Source organism: Salvelinus sp. IW2-2015, unplaced genomic scaffold (assembly GCF_002910315.2).
Source record: "Salvelinus sp. IW2-2015 unplaced genomic scaffold, ASM291031v2 Un_scaffold1601, whole genome shotgun sequence".
Taxonomy (NCBI): Eukaryota; Metazoa; Chordata; class Actinopteri; order Salmoniformes; family Salmonidae; genus Salvelinus; species Salvelinus sp. IW2-2015.
The window spans coordinates 181835-202675 of NW_019943023.1; the positions used below are offsets into that span (position 1 = coordinate 181835).

The 20841-nt window shown below is 44.7% G+C and overlaps 1 protein-coding gene across 1 annotated transcript in view; it reads right to left on the minus strand.

The window, feature by feature from the left end:
• LOC112071385 (zinc finger SWIM domain-containing protein 6-like) overlaps positions 1-20496 on the minus strand; it is a 63528-nt gene extending 43032 nt beyond the window's left edge. The window contains exon 1 of the mRNA XM_024138840.2: positions 20024-20496. Within this exon, the coding sequence (XP_023994608.1) occupies positions 20024-20450 (427 nt within the window). The 5' untranslated portion in view covers positions 20451-20496. The remainder of the gene's footprint in view (positions 1-20023) is intronic.
• Positions 20497-20841: the final 345 nt, after the last annotated feature.

Genomic DNA, 20841 nt, shown 5'->3' on the forward strand with positions numbered 1-20841 from the left:
CCATCTAGTGGCCAGAATTGCACTTGGGCTGGAATAGTACATTATGGTCTCGCTTGCATTTCAAAGATGGTACAAAATAAAATACAAAAGAACGGTTGGTTTTTTCTTTGCATTATCTTTTACCAGATTTGTGTTATATTCTCCTACATTGCTTTCACATTTCCACAAACTTCAAAGTGTTTCCTTTCAAATGGTACCAAGAATATGCATATCCCTGGTTCGGGGCCTGAGCTACAGGCAGTTAGATTTGGGTATGTCATTTCAGGCGAAAATTGAAAAAAAAGGGGCGGATCCTTAAGAGGTTGTTAAGAAGGTTTTGTGAATCCGGCCCCAGGAGAGTAGCCGCTGCTATTGCAACAGCTAATGGGGATCCTAATAAAACACAAAAAAATACCAGCTACCATTACAGAACATAATACTGCCTAGCAGTGCACAGCAACCAGACTTAACCCTCAACTACCACTACAGACTATATACACACTACCTAGAGCTGCATTAACCCTTACCACGGCAACTAGACTTAACTACAATTTTAAAGGGTAGACTGTGATATGACGTAGATTCAGAAAGTAATCAGCATAGTGGGTCAATTTCCTCAACAACTAAGAGCAATGAAGCGCAAGGCTCAACTTCTCTGTTTTGGTCCCGTGACTACCACCCTGGAAGAGCGTAAAGCGAACCCGTGCACATGCGCAGATGCTGTGTGAGACTGTGTAAGAGCAAAGTCTTGCATCTCGCTGATCTAAATATCTGCGGTGCTGCTCTGAATTAGAGGAATCAATGTTATCACTCCACATACAATGGAGTCAACGGATGATTAACTATAGGTCCAGTAAATGGAAAACTGAGAAGGGCTTTTAGTGGGGCATAATAAGGGTCAGCCCATCATGGCCTGTGAGAGAGCAGTGGCACCCTATGGGGCGGTCTGTAAGGACCCTGTCATGCCAGAGGCTGTCCAGTTGGTTGCCCGTCGAGACGGCTGGCTAGAGGGGCTATTCTGGTTCTCACAGCACTGTGACAAAGACCGCCTTTAACTGTGTAGTTATTAGACAATGGCTAGCTATCCTCCCATTCCTTACCTCTGCCACACAGCCAATAGGAATAGAGCATGCTCTGTAGACAACAGCAAGAGGTGTGGGGAGGGTGTGATGGGGAGGGCATGAGGGGGGAACAGGGTGTAGGGTGGAGAGGCGTGTGTCTGTGTGGAGGAGGATGCTCCACAAAGCTCTGAATTGGGTCAATGAGGATTTGAGTAAAGTAGGCCAATCTGTGTCCCTCTGAAGACGTCTCCTCATATAGAGCGTCTCCTCACTGTACCAACACACACTCACCAATTAACAGAAGGTTATATCTGACAATGCTGCTGTCGCCAGGTGTGGTGCCGTAAAACCAAGGTGCATGAACTGACAAGTTAAACCTTTCAACTCAGAGCTGCCGTCATCCCGTATACGCAATGAAAATGTCAGATTTTGTAATTGATGAGTGCCTAATGCAGTGGCTGTACAGTAACATGCTATACGTTACGTCAGAGCTCAGGTTCTGCGCTATACAGTGCTGTATTGGTTTTGACTGACAGTCGTTCTGAACTTGAGGACCGCGCGCCACAAGAAGATGCCCCCATCCCTCCAGCTAAATTGGGCTACTTTTGCACATGTGTTGTTCTCGAAGTGAGGACAATGCTTTAAATCATGAGGAGTCGATGTGTTCTGAAAGATGAGATTTGTATTTATTATGAATCCCCATTAGTTTCTGCCAAGGCAGCAGCTACTCTTCCTGGGGTCCAGCAAAATGAAGGCAGTTTATATAATTTTAAAACATTACTCCACCACATATCTACAGTACTAAATCCATGTGTATGTATAGTGTGTATGTTTTCCTGTGTGTGTGCGTGCATGTGTCTGTGCCAATGTTTGTGTTGCTTCACAGTCCCCGCTGTTCCATAAAGTGTTTTTTTAATCTGTTTTTTAAATGTAATTTTACTGCTTGCGTCAGTTACTTGATGTGGAATGGAGCTCCATGTAGTCATGGCTCTATGTAGTACTGTGTGCCTCGCATAGTCTGTTCTGGACTTGGGGACTGTGAAGGGACCTCGTGGCATGTCTTGTAGGGTATACATGGGTGTCTGAGCTGTGTGCCAGTAGTTCAAACAGACAGATCTGATGTTGAGGAGTATAATAAATATAACTTTGATGTCATACAAGCAAACCACACACCCATGAGTCTAAACGTGCACTTCACATTTCCATTTCCAGTGTCAACGTTTATGATCTCCACATTGGCAGTAGAATAAAGCTTTCAAATGATGCCCACCTGACACAGATTGCGATTTATAATGGAACTTTTTTGGATTGCGTAAACAGCAACAGTAATTGTGTGATTCTGGGGACGCAAGGCTGTGTTCCAAACAAAAAACTACAAGTGTGTTTGTTTCAGTTCCTCAATGGTAAAGCTAAGAGAGCTCAAAAAAAGCACCTTATCATTGAAGGCTCTTTCCTTGAGTCATAAAGGTGCATTAACATGACGTAGGAACTGTACACAGTTGGAAGAAGTGTGTGACCACTTGGAGACACCAGTTAGATCTCACACTCAATCCCTTCTAATAGTTTCTCCTCATCTTGCACCTTCTCCAAATATTAGTATCATGTTACTGAACGTATCCAGAGTATTCTCACATTTCATTATCAATAAATGCTGTGAAAAGTACAGTAAATGTAAAACGCACATCAAATCAACAGTGTAATGTTTGGATTCATCCTTGTGTCAGGTGACCTGTTGTGTCCTCACTGTTTGGTCTGAACATTTCCCCATAATGTCCAAAGTGTAATCTTTTAATTGCTATCATGGTCATGCATATGATTTGTATAGTTCTTCTGCTAGAAACATTTCAATTTGTCCATTTCCACAATGTAAGAGGTTCCCATGTGGCTCAGTTGGTAGAGCATGGCACTTGCAACGCCAGGGTTGTGGGTTCGATTCCCCCAGAGACCAGTACAAACATATATGCACTCACTACTGTAAGTGGCTCTGGATAAGAGTGTCTGCTAAATGACTCACTACTGTAAGTTGCTCTGGATAAGAGTGTCTGCTAAATGACTCACTACTGTAAGTTGCTCTGGATAAGAAGTGTCTTGCTAAATGACTCACGACTGTAAAGTTGTCTGGATAAGAGGGTCCGCTAAATGACTTCAACGATCTTGTAAGTTGCTCTGGATAAGAAGGGTCTGCTAAATGACTCACGACTGTTAAGTTGCTCTGGATAAGAGGGTCCTGCTAAATGACTCACTACTGTAAGTGCTCTGGATAAGAGGGTTGCTAAATGACTCACGATCTGTAAGTTGCTCTGGATAAGAGGTCTGCTAAATGACTCACGACTGTAAGTTGCTCTGATAAGAGGGTCTGCTAAATGACTCACTGACTGTAAGTTGCTCTGGATAAGAGGGTCTGCTAAATGACTCACGACTGTAAGTTGCTCTGGATAAGAGGGTCTGCTAAATGACTCACGACTGTAAGTTGCTCTGGATAAGAGGGTCTGCTAAATGACTCACAACTGTAAGTTGCTCGGATAAGAGGGTCTGCTAATGACTCACGACTGTAAGTGCTCTGGATAAGGAGGTCTGCTAAATGACTCACTACTGTAAGTTGCTCTGGATAAGAGGGTCTGCTAAATGATCTCACGTACTGTAGTTGCTCTGGATAAGAGGTCTGCTTAAATGCCTCACACTGTAAGTTGCTCTGGATAAGAGGGTCTGCTAAATGACTCACGACTGTAAGTTGCTCTCTGGATAAGAGGGTCTGCTAAAATGACTACACTACTGTAAGTTTGCTCTGGATAAAGGGGTCTGCTAAATGACTCACTACTGTAAAGTTGCTGCTGATAAGAGGGTCCTGGCTAAAGTGACTTCACTATAGTGTAGAGTTGCTTCTGGATAAGAGTGTCTGCTCATGACGTCACTACTGTAAGTTGCTCTGGAAAGAGGGTCTGGCTAAATGACTTTCACTCAGTAAGTTGGCTCTTGGATAAGAGGGTCCTGCTAAATGACTCATGTAAATGTAGAGTTGCTCTGGATACGAGAGTCTGCTCATGTACTCGACTACTGGTAAGTTGCTTGGATTAATGCGGGTACTGTCTAAATGACTCACTACGTAAGTGGCGCTGGATTAAGAGGGTCTGCTAAAGTGAGCTCAAATGGTAAATGTAAGGGGTTACTGACTGCAATTCATTGGCCTATTCAATAACTATAAGGATAATGTCTTCTTGAATTTCAATGTATATGTTTTCCTTTACACCACTAAAGCCAGTAGCAGACTGTATACCTCAGAAGAAGAGATTCCTTCCAAACAGACCCTGCAGCTCTGTCTGAAAACAACATGAATTGACCTCAGGAAAAATGAGGAGACACCCTATACAACAAGAGACTCAAACCCACACATCAATGGTTTATAACTACCTCAGAAAAGGAGAGACCTTGGAAAAAGGAGAGAGAGAAAGGTCCTTAACAACAGTGGAGGAGGTTTAAAGAGTCTGGCAGCTCAGACTGGACACTATTGTAGCTGTGTATTTTATGGCGTCCATTTCACTGGCCACAAAAGGGACCGGTGTGTGTGTGCTGTCACACGTTAAGTTAGCTGGTGTAGGCCGCTCTCTTTTTCTCTGTTTATGGCCTCCAACAGTGACACATAGTCACACACGCACACTGATCCACCAATCCACAAAAATGTACTATGCACTGGAGCACGTCTACTTATTTAGTTTCTTCCTTGTTTTGGCTGTATTTTTCTCCATCTTGTATTTCAGTTGAAGTATTCAGAGCAGTCACTGCATTGCAAACAGCACTCATCCCTTTCCTATGCTCACAGACTTAAGACTTAAACAGAGAGAAGGGGATGTCGTTTAAAAAGACACTTTAGGGAGGGAGAGAGGGACAGACGGAAAGGGATGAACAGATTTTACAGACAGTACAGAAAGAGCGAATCTGGCTGCTTTTAAGTGAGAGGGGACGCACAGACAATCATAGTACACTATAATTATCTCAGAGGGGTAAGTTGCTTTTCTATTTTTATTGATCATTAGTAGCAGTTAAGTAGCAATTAGTTGTACTTCTATAACAAACAATTGTATTTATTTCTCATAAGTGTGTGGAAAAATCAAGGAAAAGTGAAAAGGACAGAGAGGGAAGGGGGAGAGATGAAGAGTTGATTATGATCCACAGCTAACTAACACATTCCCTCTCCTAAGAACAGCACAACACTGTAACCCAGATCTGTCACACACATACACACTGACTGCACTGATTACCAGTCCAACTCCTGGACACAAAGACCTGCTGAGAAATTAAACTGTCAGAGTATCAGGTGGATGAGGGAAAATAAAAATGGCTGGCATTACATTTGTTCTCATTTTAATTTCAGTAGCGTTCCCTGACGTATACTGTCCCAAATCATTTATTTAGCCTCACACACACACACTGCTGGGAGCACAAATAGTTATCTTTCCCAAAGGTCTCTCGTTCCCACCACTCAGATAAACAACTCCAGACAACAGATCCATTCTGCTGGTGTTGGCAGAGGGAGCATGTTAAAGAAACTAAACTATGTACACAGTTTCAAACTATAACAGATGAATGGCACCTCAGAACAACAGTGTGACCAAACTGTGCTACACAGCCAGGAGGTTTCAATGAGGCTGGGAAACATTTACTCAACAAGGATAGATACCATTCATTACTGAAAATGATGGAATTACATAAAGGTGTGGGAGAGAGACAGAGACACAGACACACAGAGACAGAGAGAGACAGAGACACAGAGACACAGAGAGAGAGACACAGAGAGACAGAGAGACACAGAGATGGGGAAAGGATCCAGCTCTGGGTTCTATTACCGAGATGTGTTTGCTAAACCCCTCCAGTGTTGAGCTGTGGAACATGATGAACATGATGGCTCCCACAGCCTCTCACAGCAGAGCAGCCTCCCAGTGAGCCAAGTTTGGTCAGCTGTTATAATGGTCAGCTGTTATAATGGCCAGCTGTTATAATGGCCAGCTGTTATAATGGCCAGCTGTTATAATGGCCAGCTGTTATAATGGTCAAATCAAATCAAATCATCAAATCAAATTTTATTAGTCACATACACATGGTTAGCAGATGTTAATGCGAGTGTAGCGAAATGCTTGTGCTTCTAGTTCCGACAATGCAGTAATAACCAACAGTAATCTAACCTAACAATTCCACGCTACTACCTTACACACACACACAAGTGTGAAGGGATAAAGAATATGTACATAAAGATATATGGATGAGTGGTGGTACAGAACGGCCATGGCAGATGCAGTAGATGGTATAGAGTACGGTATATACATAGTGAGATGAGTACTGTAGGGTATGTAATAAAGTGGCATAGTTTAAAGTGGCTAGTGGTACATGTATGCATAAAGATGGCAAGATGCAGTAGATGATATAGAGTACAGTATATACATATGAGATGGGTAATGTAGGGTATGTAAACATTGTATTAAGTGGCATTGCTTAAAGTGGCTAGTGGTACATTTTTACATAATTTCCATCAATTCCCATTTTTAAAGTGGCTGGAGTTGAGTCAGTATGTTGGCAGCGGCGCTAAATGTTAGTGGTGGCTGTTTAACAGTCTGATGGCCTTGAGATAGAAGCTGTTTTTCAGTCTCTCGGTCCCGCTTTGATGCACCTGTACTGACCTCGCCTTCTGGATGATAGCGGGGTGAACAGGCAGTGGCTTGGGTGGTTGTTGTCCTTGATGATCTTTATGGCCTTCCTGTGACATCGGGTGGTGTAGGTGTCCTGGAGGGCAGGTAGTTTGCCCCTGGTGATGCGTTCTGCAGACCTCACTACCCTCTGGAGAGCCTTACGGTTGTGGGCGGAGCAGTTGCCGTACCAGGCGGTGATACAGCCCGACAGGATGCTCTCGATTGTGCATCTGTAGAAGTTTGTGAGTGCTTTTGGTGACAAGCCGAATTTCTTCAGCCTCCTGAGGTTGAAGAGGCGCTGCTGCGCCTTCTTCACAACGCTGTCTGTGTGGGTGGACCAATTCAGTTTGTCCGTGATGTGTACACCGAGGAACTTAAAACTTTCCACCTTCTCCACTACTGACCGTCGATGTGGATAGGGGGGTGCTCCCTCTGCTGTTTCCTGAAGTCCACAATCATCTCCTTTGTTTTGTTGACGTTGAGTATGAGGTTATTTTCCTGACACCACACTCCGAGGGCCCTCACCTCCTCCCTGTAGGCCGTCTCGTCGTTGTTGGTGATCAAGCCTACCACTGTAGTGTCATCCGCAAACTTGATGATCGAGTTGGAGGCGTGCATGGCCACGCAGTCGTGGGTGAACAGGGAGTACAGGAGAGGGCTCAGAACGCACCCTTGTGGGGCCCCAGTGTTGAGGATCAGCGGGGTGGAGATGTTGTTACCTACCCTCACCACTTGGGGGCGGCCCGTCAGGAAGTCCAGGACCCAGTTGCACAGGGCGGGGTCGAGACCCAGGGTCTCGAGCTTGATGACGAGTTTGGAGGGTACTATGGTGTTAATGCTGAGCTGTAATCGATGAACAGCATTCTCACATGGGTATTCCTCTTGTCCAGATGGGTTAGGGCAGTGTGCAGTTGGTTGCGTTGCGTCGTCTGTGGACCTATTGGGTCGGTAAGCAAATTGGAGTGGGTCTAGGGTGTCCGGTAGGGTGGAGGTGATATGGTCCTTGACTAGTCTCTCAAAGCACTTCATGATGACGGAAGTGAGTGCTACGGGGCGATAGTCGTTTAGCTCAGTTACCTTAGCTTTCTTGGGAACAGGAACAATGGTGGCCCTCTTGAAGCATGTGGGAACAGCAGACTGGGATAAGGATTGTTGAATATGTCCGTAAACAAACCAGCCAGCTGGTCTGCGCATGCTCTGAGGACGCGGCTGGAAATGCCGTCTGGGCCTGCAGCCTTGGAGGGTTAACACGTTTAAATGTTTTACTCACTCGGCTGCAGTGAAGGAGAGCCCGCGGTTTTGGTAGGGGGCCGTGTCAGTGGCACTGTATTGTCCTCAAAGCGGGCAAAAAAGTTGTTTAGCCTGTCTGGGAGCAAGACATCCTGGTCCTCGACGGGGCTGGTTTTCTTTTTGTAATCCGTGATTGACTGTAGACCCTGCCACATACCTCTTGTGTCTGAGCTGTTGAATTTCGACTCGATTTTGTCTCTGTACTGAGACTTAGCCTGTTTGATTGCCTTGCGGAGAGAATAGCTACACTGTTTGTATTCGGTCATGCTTCCGGTCACCTTGCCCTGGTTAAAAGCAGTGGTTCGCGCTTTCAGTTTCACGCGAATGCTGCCGTCAATCCACGGTTTCTGGTTTGGGAATGTTTTTATCGTTGCTGTGGGTACGACATCGTCAATGCACTTCCTAATGAACTCGCTCACCGAATCAGCATATTCGTCAATATTGTTGTTGGACGCGATGCGGACACATATTCCAATCCGCGTGATCGAAGCAGTCTTGAAGCGTGGATTCAGATTGGTCGGACCAGCGTTGAACAGACCTGAGCGGGAGCTTGTTGTTTGAGTTTCTGTTTGTAGGCAGGAATCAACAAAATGGAGTCGTGGTCAGCTTTTCCGAAAGGGGGGCGGGGAGGGCCTTGTAAGCGTCGCGGAAATTAGTGTAGCAATGGTCCAGTGTTTTTCCACGCCTGGTAGCACAATCGATATGCTGATAGAATTTAGGGAGTTTTGTTTTTAGATTAGCCTTGTTAAAATCCCCAGCTACGATGAATGCAGCCTCAGGTGTGTGGGTTTCCAGTTTACAAAGAGTCAGATAAAGTTCGTTCAGGGCCATCGATGTGTCTGCTTGGGGGGAATGTATACGGCTGTGTTATGTTGACGAGAATTCCCTTGGTAGATAATGCGGTCGACATTTGATTGTGAGGATTCTAGATCAGGTGAACAGAACGACTTGAGTTCTTGTGTGTTATTATGATGGTCACACCATTCTCGTTAATCATAAGGCATCCCCCCCGCCCCTCTTCTTACCGGAAAGATGTTTGTTTCTGTCGGCGCGATGCATGGAGAAACCAGCTGGCTGCACCGACTCCGTTAGCGTCCCTTGAGTTAGCCATGTTTCCGTGAAGCAGAGCACCGTTGCATCCTGTGTCTCTCTGGAATGCTACCCGTGCTCGGAATTTTCATCAACCTTATTGTCAAGAGACTGGACATTGGCGAGTGGTATGCTAGGGAGTGGAGCGCGATGTGCCCGTCTCCGAAGCCTGACCACGAGACCGCCACGTTTTCCCCTTTTTCGGCGTCGCCCAGGGTCGCCGGCTGGGATCAGATCCATTGTATTGTGTGGAAGGCAAAACACTGGATCCGTTTCGGGAAAGTCATATTCCTGGTAGGAACGATGGTGAGTTGACGTTAATCGTATATTCAGTAGTTCCTCCCGACTGTATGTAATGAAACCTAAGATTACCCGGGGTACCGATGTAAGAAATAACACGTAAAAAAACAAAATACTGCATATTTTCCAAGGAACGCGAAGCGAGGCTGCCATCTCTATCGGCGCCGGAAGTTGAACCACCGGCGCTGCAGAGCGGTGTGTGATACCGTCCATAACCTCTGGTTCCGTCCTAATGTTTAAAAAGAGAGTAACACACACACACACACACACCTGCTGCACTGCATTTGGAGGGGGGGGGCACCCACATGACCGTTAACGTTTCAACTCCAACAGTTGCACATAAACAGCCTGGAGAATCCATCCCAGTGCATGTGACGAGGGCAGCACGTGGTCTTCTACCACCTGTCAGTTGACACAGCACCTTTCCCTTGCCCCGTCACGTACTTCTACCATGCAAGCTCACACATGCTTACTTCAGTGTTAGGGTCTAGGGTCTTCCTCCTCTTTGTCCAACATTACACCAACATCCTGCTTCTGACTGGTAGGGTCCTGTTGTAGCAGAAACCCCCAACCCTAACTAACCCAGCAGGAAATTAATGAGTAACTGATTTATGGCAATGACACACTCTTACCCACAAACATCACACACACACCTTATGCCATGGTACACGACAGAGAGAGGTAGTAACACTCCTTCTGTGACTCAGACTGCTGGTGTGTGTGTGTGTGTGAAATTGTAAGAGTCTTAGTGTGGTGGTGGGCGTTACTGATACCTGAGGGAGTTGATGTACAGTAATGTTCAGTGGAACAATAACTGCCAGTCAGTTAGATGACATTATAACAGACAGCAGACGTGGAAATCCTTTATGGCTTTTGAGTGTGACTAAGAATAACCGCTTGAACTGTGTGTGTTTGTCAGGGCCATAGGCTACAGCCCTGCTTGTCTGTTCTGTAAATCAGCAGACCAGCTCAGCACTCCCTCTCCTCGCTGCTTTACTCAGCACACGCACCTACTGATACGCTTGCCCCTCTGCTTGCCCCTCCCTGACTCTCTGAACTTTCCCCTACTCTCCATTTCCCTCCCCCTCACCCTGTACCAGTGAACCAGTTTCCCTTCAGGCTGGTCTGGTTCTCTGCTTCATTCGTTCCGTTGTATTTGGCCATCACACACACACACACACAGACACACACAGAGTGCGCGTTCACACAAAACACACAGGAAAGCCAGGTAGGGCATGTGTGAGCCTGTGTAGGACCCAGAAGGGGTGTGTGTGTTAGTAGTCTGGCTGCTATGGTAACCAGAGGGGCCCACTAAAGCTCCTAATCTCTAATTTGTCCATCATTAGTCAGACACAGAGAGGGAGGAGAGAAAGAGAGAGAACAGGAGAGAGAGCAGGATAGGGGAGAGAGAGAGGAGAGAGCGGGAGAGAGAACAGGAGAGAGCAGGATACGGGGAGAGGGAGAGAGAGGAGAACAGGAGAGAAGAGCAGGATAGGGGAGAGAGAGAGAGAGAGAACAGGAGAGAGAGCAGGATAGGGGAGAGAGAGAGGAGAGAGAGCGGGAAAGAGAACAGGAGAGATAGCGGGATAGGGGAGAGAGCGGGATAGGGGAGAGGGGTAATGTAACCCAACCCAGAGAGTCCCTGAAGGAAGTGGTGCATTAAAGCAGGAAGCAGCAAATGCCTGATAATAGGTGACTGGGGGTTCAGGAGGTCAGTGATACACACACAGCCCATTACGTCTCTCTACAGGTTCAGTAGAAGTGTTCTATAAAACAGAGAGCAGGCCAAGGTCCAAACACAGGGTGAGCAACAGTAATCCCATGATGCTTTGGGAGCAGCAGGCTTTGACTTGATCAGAGCTCTATGGGTACAAATAATCCTTTACAGACACATCCCCTCTAAGGGAGGCCACTGGGTGTGTGTGTGTGATAGATGTGGTCTGTACGGCTGATAAGAAGAAAGATACAGCCAAATTGTGGTATGTGGCCGTTTGTGTTTCAAGTTTCATTAGTCGTATGTACGGGATATGCATGGTATACATCGTCCAACAAAATGCTTCTTGCAGGTTACTTCTCGACAATGTAACAACAATAAAATGTGAGTGAGTGACAGAGACAGAGAGATAGACTACTTTTGCTCATGTCTGTATTTCTCCTCCTGAATCCAGAGGTAAATTATGTCGTTTGGGAATTTCAGGCAGAACTCCAGGACTTAGAACAACAGGAAAACTAGACAGGATTTACACACGGGACATGAGAAACGACACCAGAGGCAACATTTCACCTCTACCACGGCTACCTCTCTTCCCACCCTTTACCATACCTCTTTAGTTTTCAACCTCCCTCTCCAACTACCACTACTGCAGAACCACTACAATACATTGTACAATCTTATGAAATATTTACCAATCTGTACATCATACTAAGAAAAGCCTAAATAGGCCTACATCCCCACCTCTGCCTATTGATAAAGTATGTCAGACTAACTCTGATATCTCGAAAAGGCTTCATATTCATGTGGGCTGTACAGATCTGGACTTCTCTGCTATGTGTGTGATGGCAGTTTGTGTGGTGCAGTTCTGCCTTGGTTCACTGCCTAGCCATACTGCAGCTCCAATAAAAATGGATAATGTGAGGCAGAAAAAGTCGCCATTTGCTCTCACTTTTATACTGATAAACAACGTCGAGCCCAGTAGAGAGACAGAGTGTGAGTGCACGTGATCGTTCAGGAGAACGCCGGAACATTGATTGGATTGAGGATAGCAGATGAGATAGCCAGCATTAAAATACGTGCCTAAATCTGGTAGGGCCTTGGGGTTTCACGTGCACTGCAGGGAGTGAGTGTTACAATAGCATCAGTAAACAAACATTCTATTTGCATTCTGTTCGGTACAATTCTATTGTGCGTGTTCAACACCATCACTTCAGAATCAAACTCGCCCCTCTACCACAGTGGAATTCACCAACAGGCTGGGCCACATCTCTCACATAACAATCAGACACACTACAAAAGCCTAGCCAGCCTCCCCCACTCATACCGTACATATCCCCATAAGGCATTGTCTGGTGTGTAAACCATAACCGGCTGTACAGAACTCTACCATATGTACAGACCCTATATTTTATGGAGAATACATATGAACCTTCCCCATCTGACACTTCAAAGCACACGGGTCATGGTGTGTGTGAATATATATATATATAGAATGTGTGTGTGTCTAACTGAGATGATGATGATGATGAGAGGGGAAAGGTCAACATTGGTCTTACTGAGCGACAATGGAGGTTATGAATGTGTTATTATTACACAACGTGTCATTATCCTACCATTATTACCCTGAACACTCGTCTGGTAGCTGGAGATCATGTCGGCCTGTTCTGCCGTCCTTCGCACAACCTTTACACTTGCTTTGTCTGGAACAAAACCCCGGCCTTCTGGTACACGAGTGAACGTAGCCAGAAGTAGTGTCCTGTGCTGTAGTCTGGTTGTAAATGGTTGTAGCAGAGGGAGGGACATCAAAGCCCTGTGTGAGAGTCTGGTCTGAGGCAGGGTGAGATTTGACTATGTGGTGACACTCTGCCATCCCCACGCCAGTACCAGACCACAGCCCTCAGCTCCAAACACTGACCAGCAGGATGCACCTGTAATGAGGAAGAAGACTTGCTCTATCACTCTCCTGCGCTCCTCCTCCTTCATGTCTCTGAAACATGAGTAGACAACCAGCTATAAGAGCTCAAGCTTTGATACTGACTTACCCTTAAGTATACCGTCTTCCTTCCCTTCCCTCAGCCCAGTGCCCCTAGAGCCTCTACAACAACAGGCCCATGCCAAGTATTCAATTCTGCACTCTGCATTCTGATGGTGAAAACCTCGGTAACACTAATCTCAGTGATGTTGTAATGAAGTTAGCCTAGGTTAAACAGAAATAGCTTTAAAAAGAGGTAAACGGCTGTAAATGGAGGTAAACGGCTATAAATCCAGAATAATAGTGACAGAAGCTCTAAATACAGAAGTAGCCTCCAGAAACACTTGACACAAACCCTTTGCATCGTGTTCTCTACTTAATCTGTAATGATCTGAAAAGAGTTGGAAGAAATAGTGAAAGTAACATGGCGGAAGCACGTCATGGCTGTCTTTCACCTGCTCAACTCTCTCATATCAGCACAGAACGAGGAGAGGAGACAGAGGAATGAAGTCACTTCAGAGGACCAGAGAAACAGTTAGGGAGTTAGGCAGTGAAGCCTAGGTTCTGTAGACCTTGGCCCTGATATGCATATTCTGTCATTTATGGGCCTAAAATGGAAGTGTGCTATTCTGTCATGCATGACTAGCAGTGTGTATGGCCTGCATGGTTATAATGAACTCAGCACACTAAACACTGCTAGGGCTTACACAAAGAAAATAAACATGCCCAGCTCCCTTTCTGATGATAGACTGGGTCTACGTCGCTCACATATCTTATGGCAGACAGTCTTAATGCCAATCATTTCTGGATTAAGTTGCAACCACAACATTCTCCTTCCTGGCCCAGTGTCATATGGTCAGAGGCAACGTTGTTGTACAAACATGACATCAGGTTATACTGGGGCGCTTGTATCTTTATCTAGCAGCATATTCATCTGTTATGTCATGTTAAATGGCCAAACTGTCCTGTCAACACTAGATACTGGTCAGTGAATGACTGAGAGCAAGACAGTTCACACCAGCCTACATTCTGGTCGACACAAATACACTCCGACTTCCCTCAGTAGAGAGAGTAAAACCTTTGCTGTCTTCTGGTTATGATTATCAAAGATATCATCTCTCCCATCCCCCAAAACAACACGTACAGGCAGACACGCATGCATGGATCCACGCGCACACACACCATAACGTCTCACTCAAATCATCCAAAGTCCTGTCTCAGCAATAAGACACTCAAAGCTAATAGGATCAGTGTCGACGAACTCTGACCTCATAGAACAGAGACAGATGGAAACAGACAGACAGGGGGGGAGGAGAGGGTGAGATGGGGTCACTGAGGTAAAGGAGAGGGGGAGGGGTTGAACTTGACCCCGTGGGGGTGCCGTGTGGGGGGGTTTAGGAGCTGCTTTACAAGCTGGATCAATGTTGACATGACACGCGCTGCTAGAGGACAGGATAATGCATTTATAAAGGGGATAATGAATACTAACGTCTAATAATGAGGTTATGAATGCATGATACATAATACACAACATTAATAACGTCTGTGAATAGAAAGACATGGTTATAAACGTGTAATAGGCCTACACCATTTATAACCAGTTATTGGAGGATGACAACACATTGCATAATAATAACAACCTTGTAGGCACGTATGAAGACATTGGTTATAAAAAAATCTAATAATATTTATTTCCCTTCACTTTCCTACGTCTGCCTTATCACGGTTCTGTATTCCACATGCCCATATGGAAAAGGACTCTGCCTTGCCTGCACCTGCTTGCACAGTGAAACGTGTATTTATCCACACAGAAAGACACAGACACTGCAACGTGTCAGTGTTTATAGACCGCTAACAGCAGTGATAGATCCCTGTGAGGGAGAGGAGCGCTAGCCATAGCCCGTCCTGTGTGTGTTTCTCTCTCGTCCAGGCAGTCATGTCCATGACATGTTTACTATGGGCTGGCTATCAGATAAGTAGCTTTCCAATCAGCAGGACCTGAGCAGGCTACATAGGTAGGGCCTCTAATTTGGCCTTGGGATAAAACAGACTGACTGGGATACCTGCCAGTGACAGACAGTTCAGCAGAGACATAAACAACAGTATGTTTTTCATCCAAAACAACATTGAGGAATATGATAAGTAACACTTTACTTAATACCCAGTGTCGTAACACATTCATAACCATGTCATAATAGCTAACACAACATGGTCATAACACTGCAGTGACATATATTGCGTTATTTTATGACATATTATGACACCTAAAGTAAAAAATGACATTTATTCTACATTATAGAATAATAGTGAAGACATCAAAACTATGAAATAACAAATATGGAAACAAGTTACCTTTGCTGCAGATGAAAAGTTAATTTGAGTTAACGCAAATAAATGCTTCARAATTCAAGTAAAAGACACATCTCAACATTAACTGTTCAGAGGAGACTTCATGAGCCAGGCTTTTGTGTGTGAATTGCTGCAAAGAAAACAATACTAAAGTACACCAATAATAAGAAGAGACTTGCTTGGGGCAAGAAACACAAGCAATGGACATTAGACCGGTGGAAATCTGTCCTTTGGTCTGATGAGTCCAAATTTTAGATGTTTGGTTCCAACCGCTGTGTCTTTGTGAGACGCAGAGTAGGTGAACGGATAATCTCAGCATGTGTGGTTCCCACCGTGAAGCTTGGAGGAGGTGTGATGGTGCTTTGCTGGTGAGACTGTCTGATTTATTTAGAATTCAAGGCACACTTAACCAGCATGGCTACCACAGCATTCTGCAGCCATATGCCATCCCATTTGGTTTGCGCTTAATGGGACTATCATTTGTTTTTCAAAAGGACAATGACCCAACACACACCCAGGCTGTGTAAGGGCTATTTGACCAAGAAGGAGAGTGATGGAGTGCTGCATCAGATGACCTGGGCTCCACAATCACCCGACCTCAACCCATTTGAGATGGTTTGGGATGAGTTGGACCGCAGAGTGAAGAAAAAGCAGCCAACAAGTTCTCAGCATATGTGGGAACTACTTCAAGACTGTTGGAAAAGCATTCCGTATGAAGCTGGTTGAGAGAATGCCAAGAGTGTGCAAAGCTGTCATCAAGGCAAAGGGTGGCTACTTTGAAGAATCTCAAATATAAAATATATTTTGATTTGTTTAACACTTTTTTGGTTACTACATGACTCCATGAGTTATTTCATAGTTTCGATGTCTTCACTATTATTCTACAATGTAGAAAATAGTAAAAAATTAAATATATTAAAAAATGCAATGAGTAGGTGTAACCAAACTTTTGACTGGTTCTGTGTATAGAACTATATCAGAAACATACTGTTGACACGTGGGCTATGGTGTAATGGAATGTTTTGTCTTGTGTGGTAGGTTGACACCTATGTAGATGTCATAACCAGCCATAAAATAAAACAATATATATCACAACAGGTCTAACTATATGTCAGTGTTATGACCATATTATAAAAACAGGTTATGTCAGCTGTTATGACATGTTATGACACGGTTATGACCGTGTCATAACGTGTTATGGGTGTCAAATTGTTATCATATGATTTTGACCGTCAATAAGGTAATAATGATTTGGTTGTTAAGCAGGCAGTTAACCTACACGTCACATATACTGTGTGTGTGTGTGTATGTGTACTTCCTGTGTAGAGAGGGTGTGTACTGTATACCACACTGTACATATGCATGTGTGCCAAACAGATCTGTAACGGATCCTCTCCCCCAGGTCTGTTCACAACGAACCCCCCTCTCCTATTCTTCCCCCTCTTGCTGAAGCACGTGTGGGAAGATTGCATGTTTTATTTATCAATTCTTGGCTCCATTCTTCCAGTAAATTCCAGGCTGTGGTGCAAGAAGCCAAGAAACCCTCCCTGGGTTCTTTCTGCTGTCATTCCCCATTGCTAGCATGCAGATTGAGCCCTACGCACACGCTTATACACACACAAAGGAGAGGCATGCTCATCTCTGCCAGGAAACCCCCCCCCCCCCCAAAATGGGAAAATCGACAGCAAACCCCGTGGAAAACAAGGAGAAAGGAGAGCCTCTTGATAGAGGAGGAATCATTTATCTTCTTTCTTTCCCAATAAGATCAGAAAGACTAGAGGATATACAGCAGAGGCGGAAATAATTGACACCCTTGATAAAGATGAGCAAAAATTACTGTAAAATAATTTAAATACTGAGCTATAATGTATGCACAAAGGGGGACATTATATTGTATACTAATACAATTTCTCAGAGAAAGAGATTTTATTTAACAAGTCGACAAACAAAAACATTTCTCCAAAAAAGGTAGGGGTCAAAATGATTGACACCTCTGTTTCCAATACCTTTCAATACCTCCCCTTGTGAGGAGAACGGCACTGAGCCTTCTCTAAAATGTTTGAGGAGTTGACGAACACACTGGGAAAGATCTTAGACCATTCCTCCATACAGAACCCTTCCAGATCCTTGAAATCCTTCATCCGTCCTTATGGACTGCCCTCTTTAATTCAAACCACAGGTTTTCAACGGGTTTCTAGTCCGGAGACTGAGATAGCCATTGCAAAATGTTGAGACCAATTAACCATTTTTGTGGATTTTGACGAGTGCTTGCAGTTATTGTCTTGCTAGAAAATCCACTTGCGAACAAGTTTCAGTCTCCAGGCAGAGGCAACCAGGTCTTCGAATAAAATGTCCTGGTACCTGGTAAAGTTCATGATGTCGTTGACCTTAACAAGGGCCCCAGGAACAGTGGAAGCAAAACAGCCCCATAACATCAAAGATCCACCACCATAGTTTACAGTAGGTATGGGTTTATTTTCTGCTTATGCATTCTAATTTCAACATCAAACCCAACACTGGTGTGATTGGCCAAAGAGCTCTATTTTCATGTCATCTAACAAATGTAAAAGCCTGGATATTGCTAAAACGGCATTTTGCACATATTGGAACCAGTGCCTTGGTCAGATTAAATGAAAATAGAGCTCTTTGGCCACACACACCTGTGTTGGGTTTGGCGTAGAAATTGGAGTGCATAAGCAGAAAAGAGCCCCATACCTATTGTGAAATATGTTGGTGGATTTTTGGATGAAAGAGGGCAGTCCATAAGGGCAGACGAAGGATATCAAGGATCTGGAAGGATTCTGGATGGATGTGTTTTCCAACTCTTTTAGAAAAAGGGTCAGTGCCATTATCCTCTCAAGGTGTGTATTGAAAATGTATTGAAAACAGGGGAGTCAATAAAAATATTACAAAAAATATTTCTCTGAGCAATTGTATTAGTAAAAAAGCATACAATAGAGCATACAATAGAGCTCAATATTTTAATTATTTATATTATACAGTAATTTGCTCATCTTTATCAAGGGTGACAATTTCAGACCCGCTGTAGCCGTGCTCTGCCTATAGGCTAGATAAAGACAGGGGCCTGGGTCTATAGTATAATGTGTTAGATAGTCAGCAGCCTGGAGCTCTGTTGGCACTGTGGCTAGGGCACAAAGCCCAGCCGATCCACTGCGTTCAGAGGGAGGAGGGGACAGGGAGGGATGGATTGCCATGCAGAAAATTACTTTTGCATATTGTATTACAATTCAGATTAACCACGCAGAGTAATGGGATTAGAACGCTGAACGCTTTCCAAAGGCGGGGGATGGAGAGCTCTAATGAACTCACAACAAAGGTGGCATATGAGTTGGAATATAGAGGGAGCCCCGCAGGTATCTCAGCGTCGGCAGGGGGGTAAATTACGTGACCATGCGTTCATTAGAGTATGTAAGGCTACATTTTAGTAGGCCTGATAATGATTATTACAATGACGCGTCTCAGTTATTTCCATCCTGGCGTCAGAACATTTGCTAAAATAACAAGGAAATAACCACACTTGACCCAATTAGCAGCAAATTGGTGCATATCAAGGTCCATTTAAAAAAAATAGTCTATGTGGCTTTAAATCGCGATTACTTCCACTCCTTTCCAACATGCAGTGAAAATAAATTAAAATACGCCTTTTTTTTACCTTCCTTTTGGAGGGTGACAGAAAGCTGAAAAGACAAATGAACATGAAAATGGGAACAAAGTACCAAGGCTTTCAATGGGAATGCCTCACGGCTGTTCGATATGCGCACTGGGTAGGCTAAAATACGATCCTCGGTCAAAGCTGTGTTACCAAAACTGCTATTTCTCAGTTACTCAAATATAACATGATTTGATTGCATAACATACTCGTCTGTAATCGTTTTAGTCTACATATTTCAAGTGAAGAAACAGGATGGCACGTACGTAGAAAGAACTGTCAATTCAGCTGAGAGCTATGTTCTAGCTGGTTAAACCAGAAAACCTCCCCCATGCCTTTCACTTCGGAAAATAAACACAGTCGACAAGGTTCAGCCCTGAACCTTATTACGCGACACACTAACTGCCCAGAAAAGCATCGCCTTTTTCAGTTCAAAGTATGAAAATAGGTTATTAGCCTATTTGTGGCAGGTTAAATGGAAATATGAAACAAATGTTCGAATGCGAGTCAAGTATATGGTCACATTTATTAAATCCCCCATCTACTTCCGTAATGGTTACGCTATTTTTCAACCAAGCAAACAAAAAAATGACTTCAAGCATAGCACATGTATTATGGTACATAGACATAGCCAGCTGTATATTATAATAGCCGTTATATTGTTAGAAAAATATAATTAGGATTTTTGTAAAAAGGACCATCGTATAGCCAACACACATAGCGCAAACGCAGCTCGGCGATTTAACCCTCCCCCCTTTTGTCGCCTCATTCCCCTTTGTTCAAACCTAATTCAACACACTTCCTTTTTCGTTTCTCGCTGCTATAGTAATATATTTCAACCTATGTTGTTTCGTGTTCTAGGTTTGACCATAACTCAAATAAAATATGTTATTTTTCATCCGCTTGGGTCCTTCTACTCACCGACTTGCAATACGTTGTCCACACAGCCGCTCTCCAATAGAGCGATGCCTCGTCTGAAAGGCAGCCGCGTCTCATCACTATTTTCCCCGCTAGTTCCACTCTCCTCTCCCCCTGTACTGAACGAAGAATACATGCAGATCTCCCGTTCACTCCTTGGGAAAGACCAGTAAACGATCCGTCTCTGTACAGGCTCCGGGATCCGTTCGAAGCGCTCCTCTACCCGTTGAAACGGCCACTTCTCAGCCACTTTCCGGGCCGAGATGTCCAACAGAGACTCCGGGGTCTGGGTTTTGCTCGACCCGCCTTGTGCCGCACCCGAACCGCCACATAACGTACCCCCGGCCCGTTGTCCCTGTCTACAATTCGTGTTATAACCCGGTCTACAGCAGAGCCGTTTTGCTGGGGGCTGCTGAACGCGCTCCGCCATGATAGCACTGCTTTAACATCGACGGCGGAAGTCAACGTACCATATAAACGGGATAAGGAAGGGAAAAGGTTATGCTTGAATCAATTGTGTGCCGTGTATGGGCAAATGGRCCTTATTTGGGCATGGTGGGCGGTCCGTTTACAATGTTGTCAAATCCCTTTGTGTTGACAAATTAAGAAAGGGGCGTGGCCTATCCGGTTCTAAAAAGGGAATGAAGGGGCGGAATTCCCGAACGTCGGCAAATCCTTTGTGAGGCCGCTCGTTCAAACAGGACGATTTGGGAAGGGGCCGGGGAACTTGTATATATGTTTTTTAGGATGTACAGGGCTGGTAATGAAAATGATGGGCGACCATTGACATTTCTCTCGCGATTGACGGTCTGAGAAGGCAG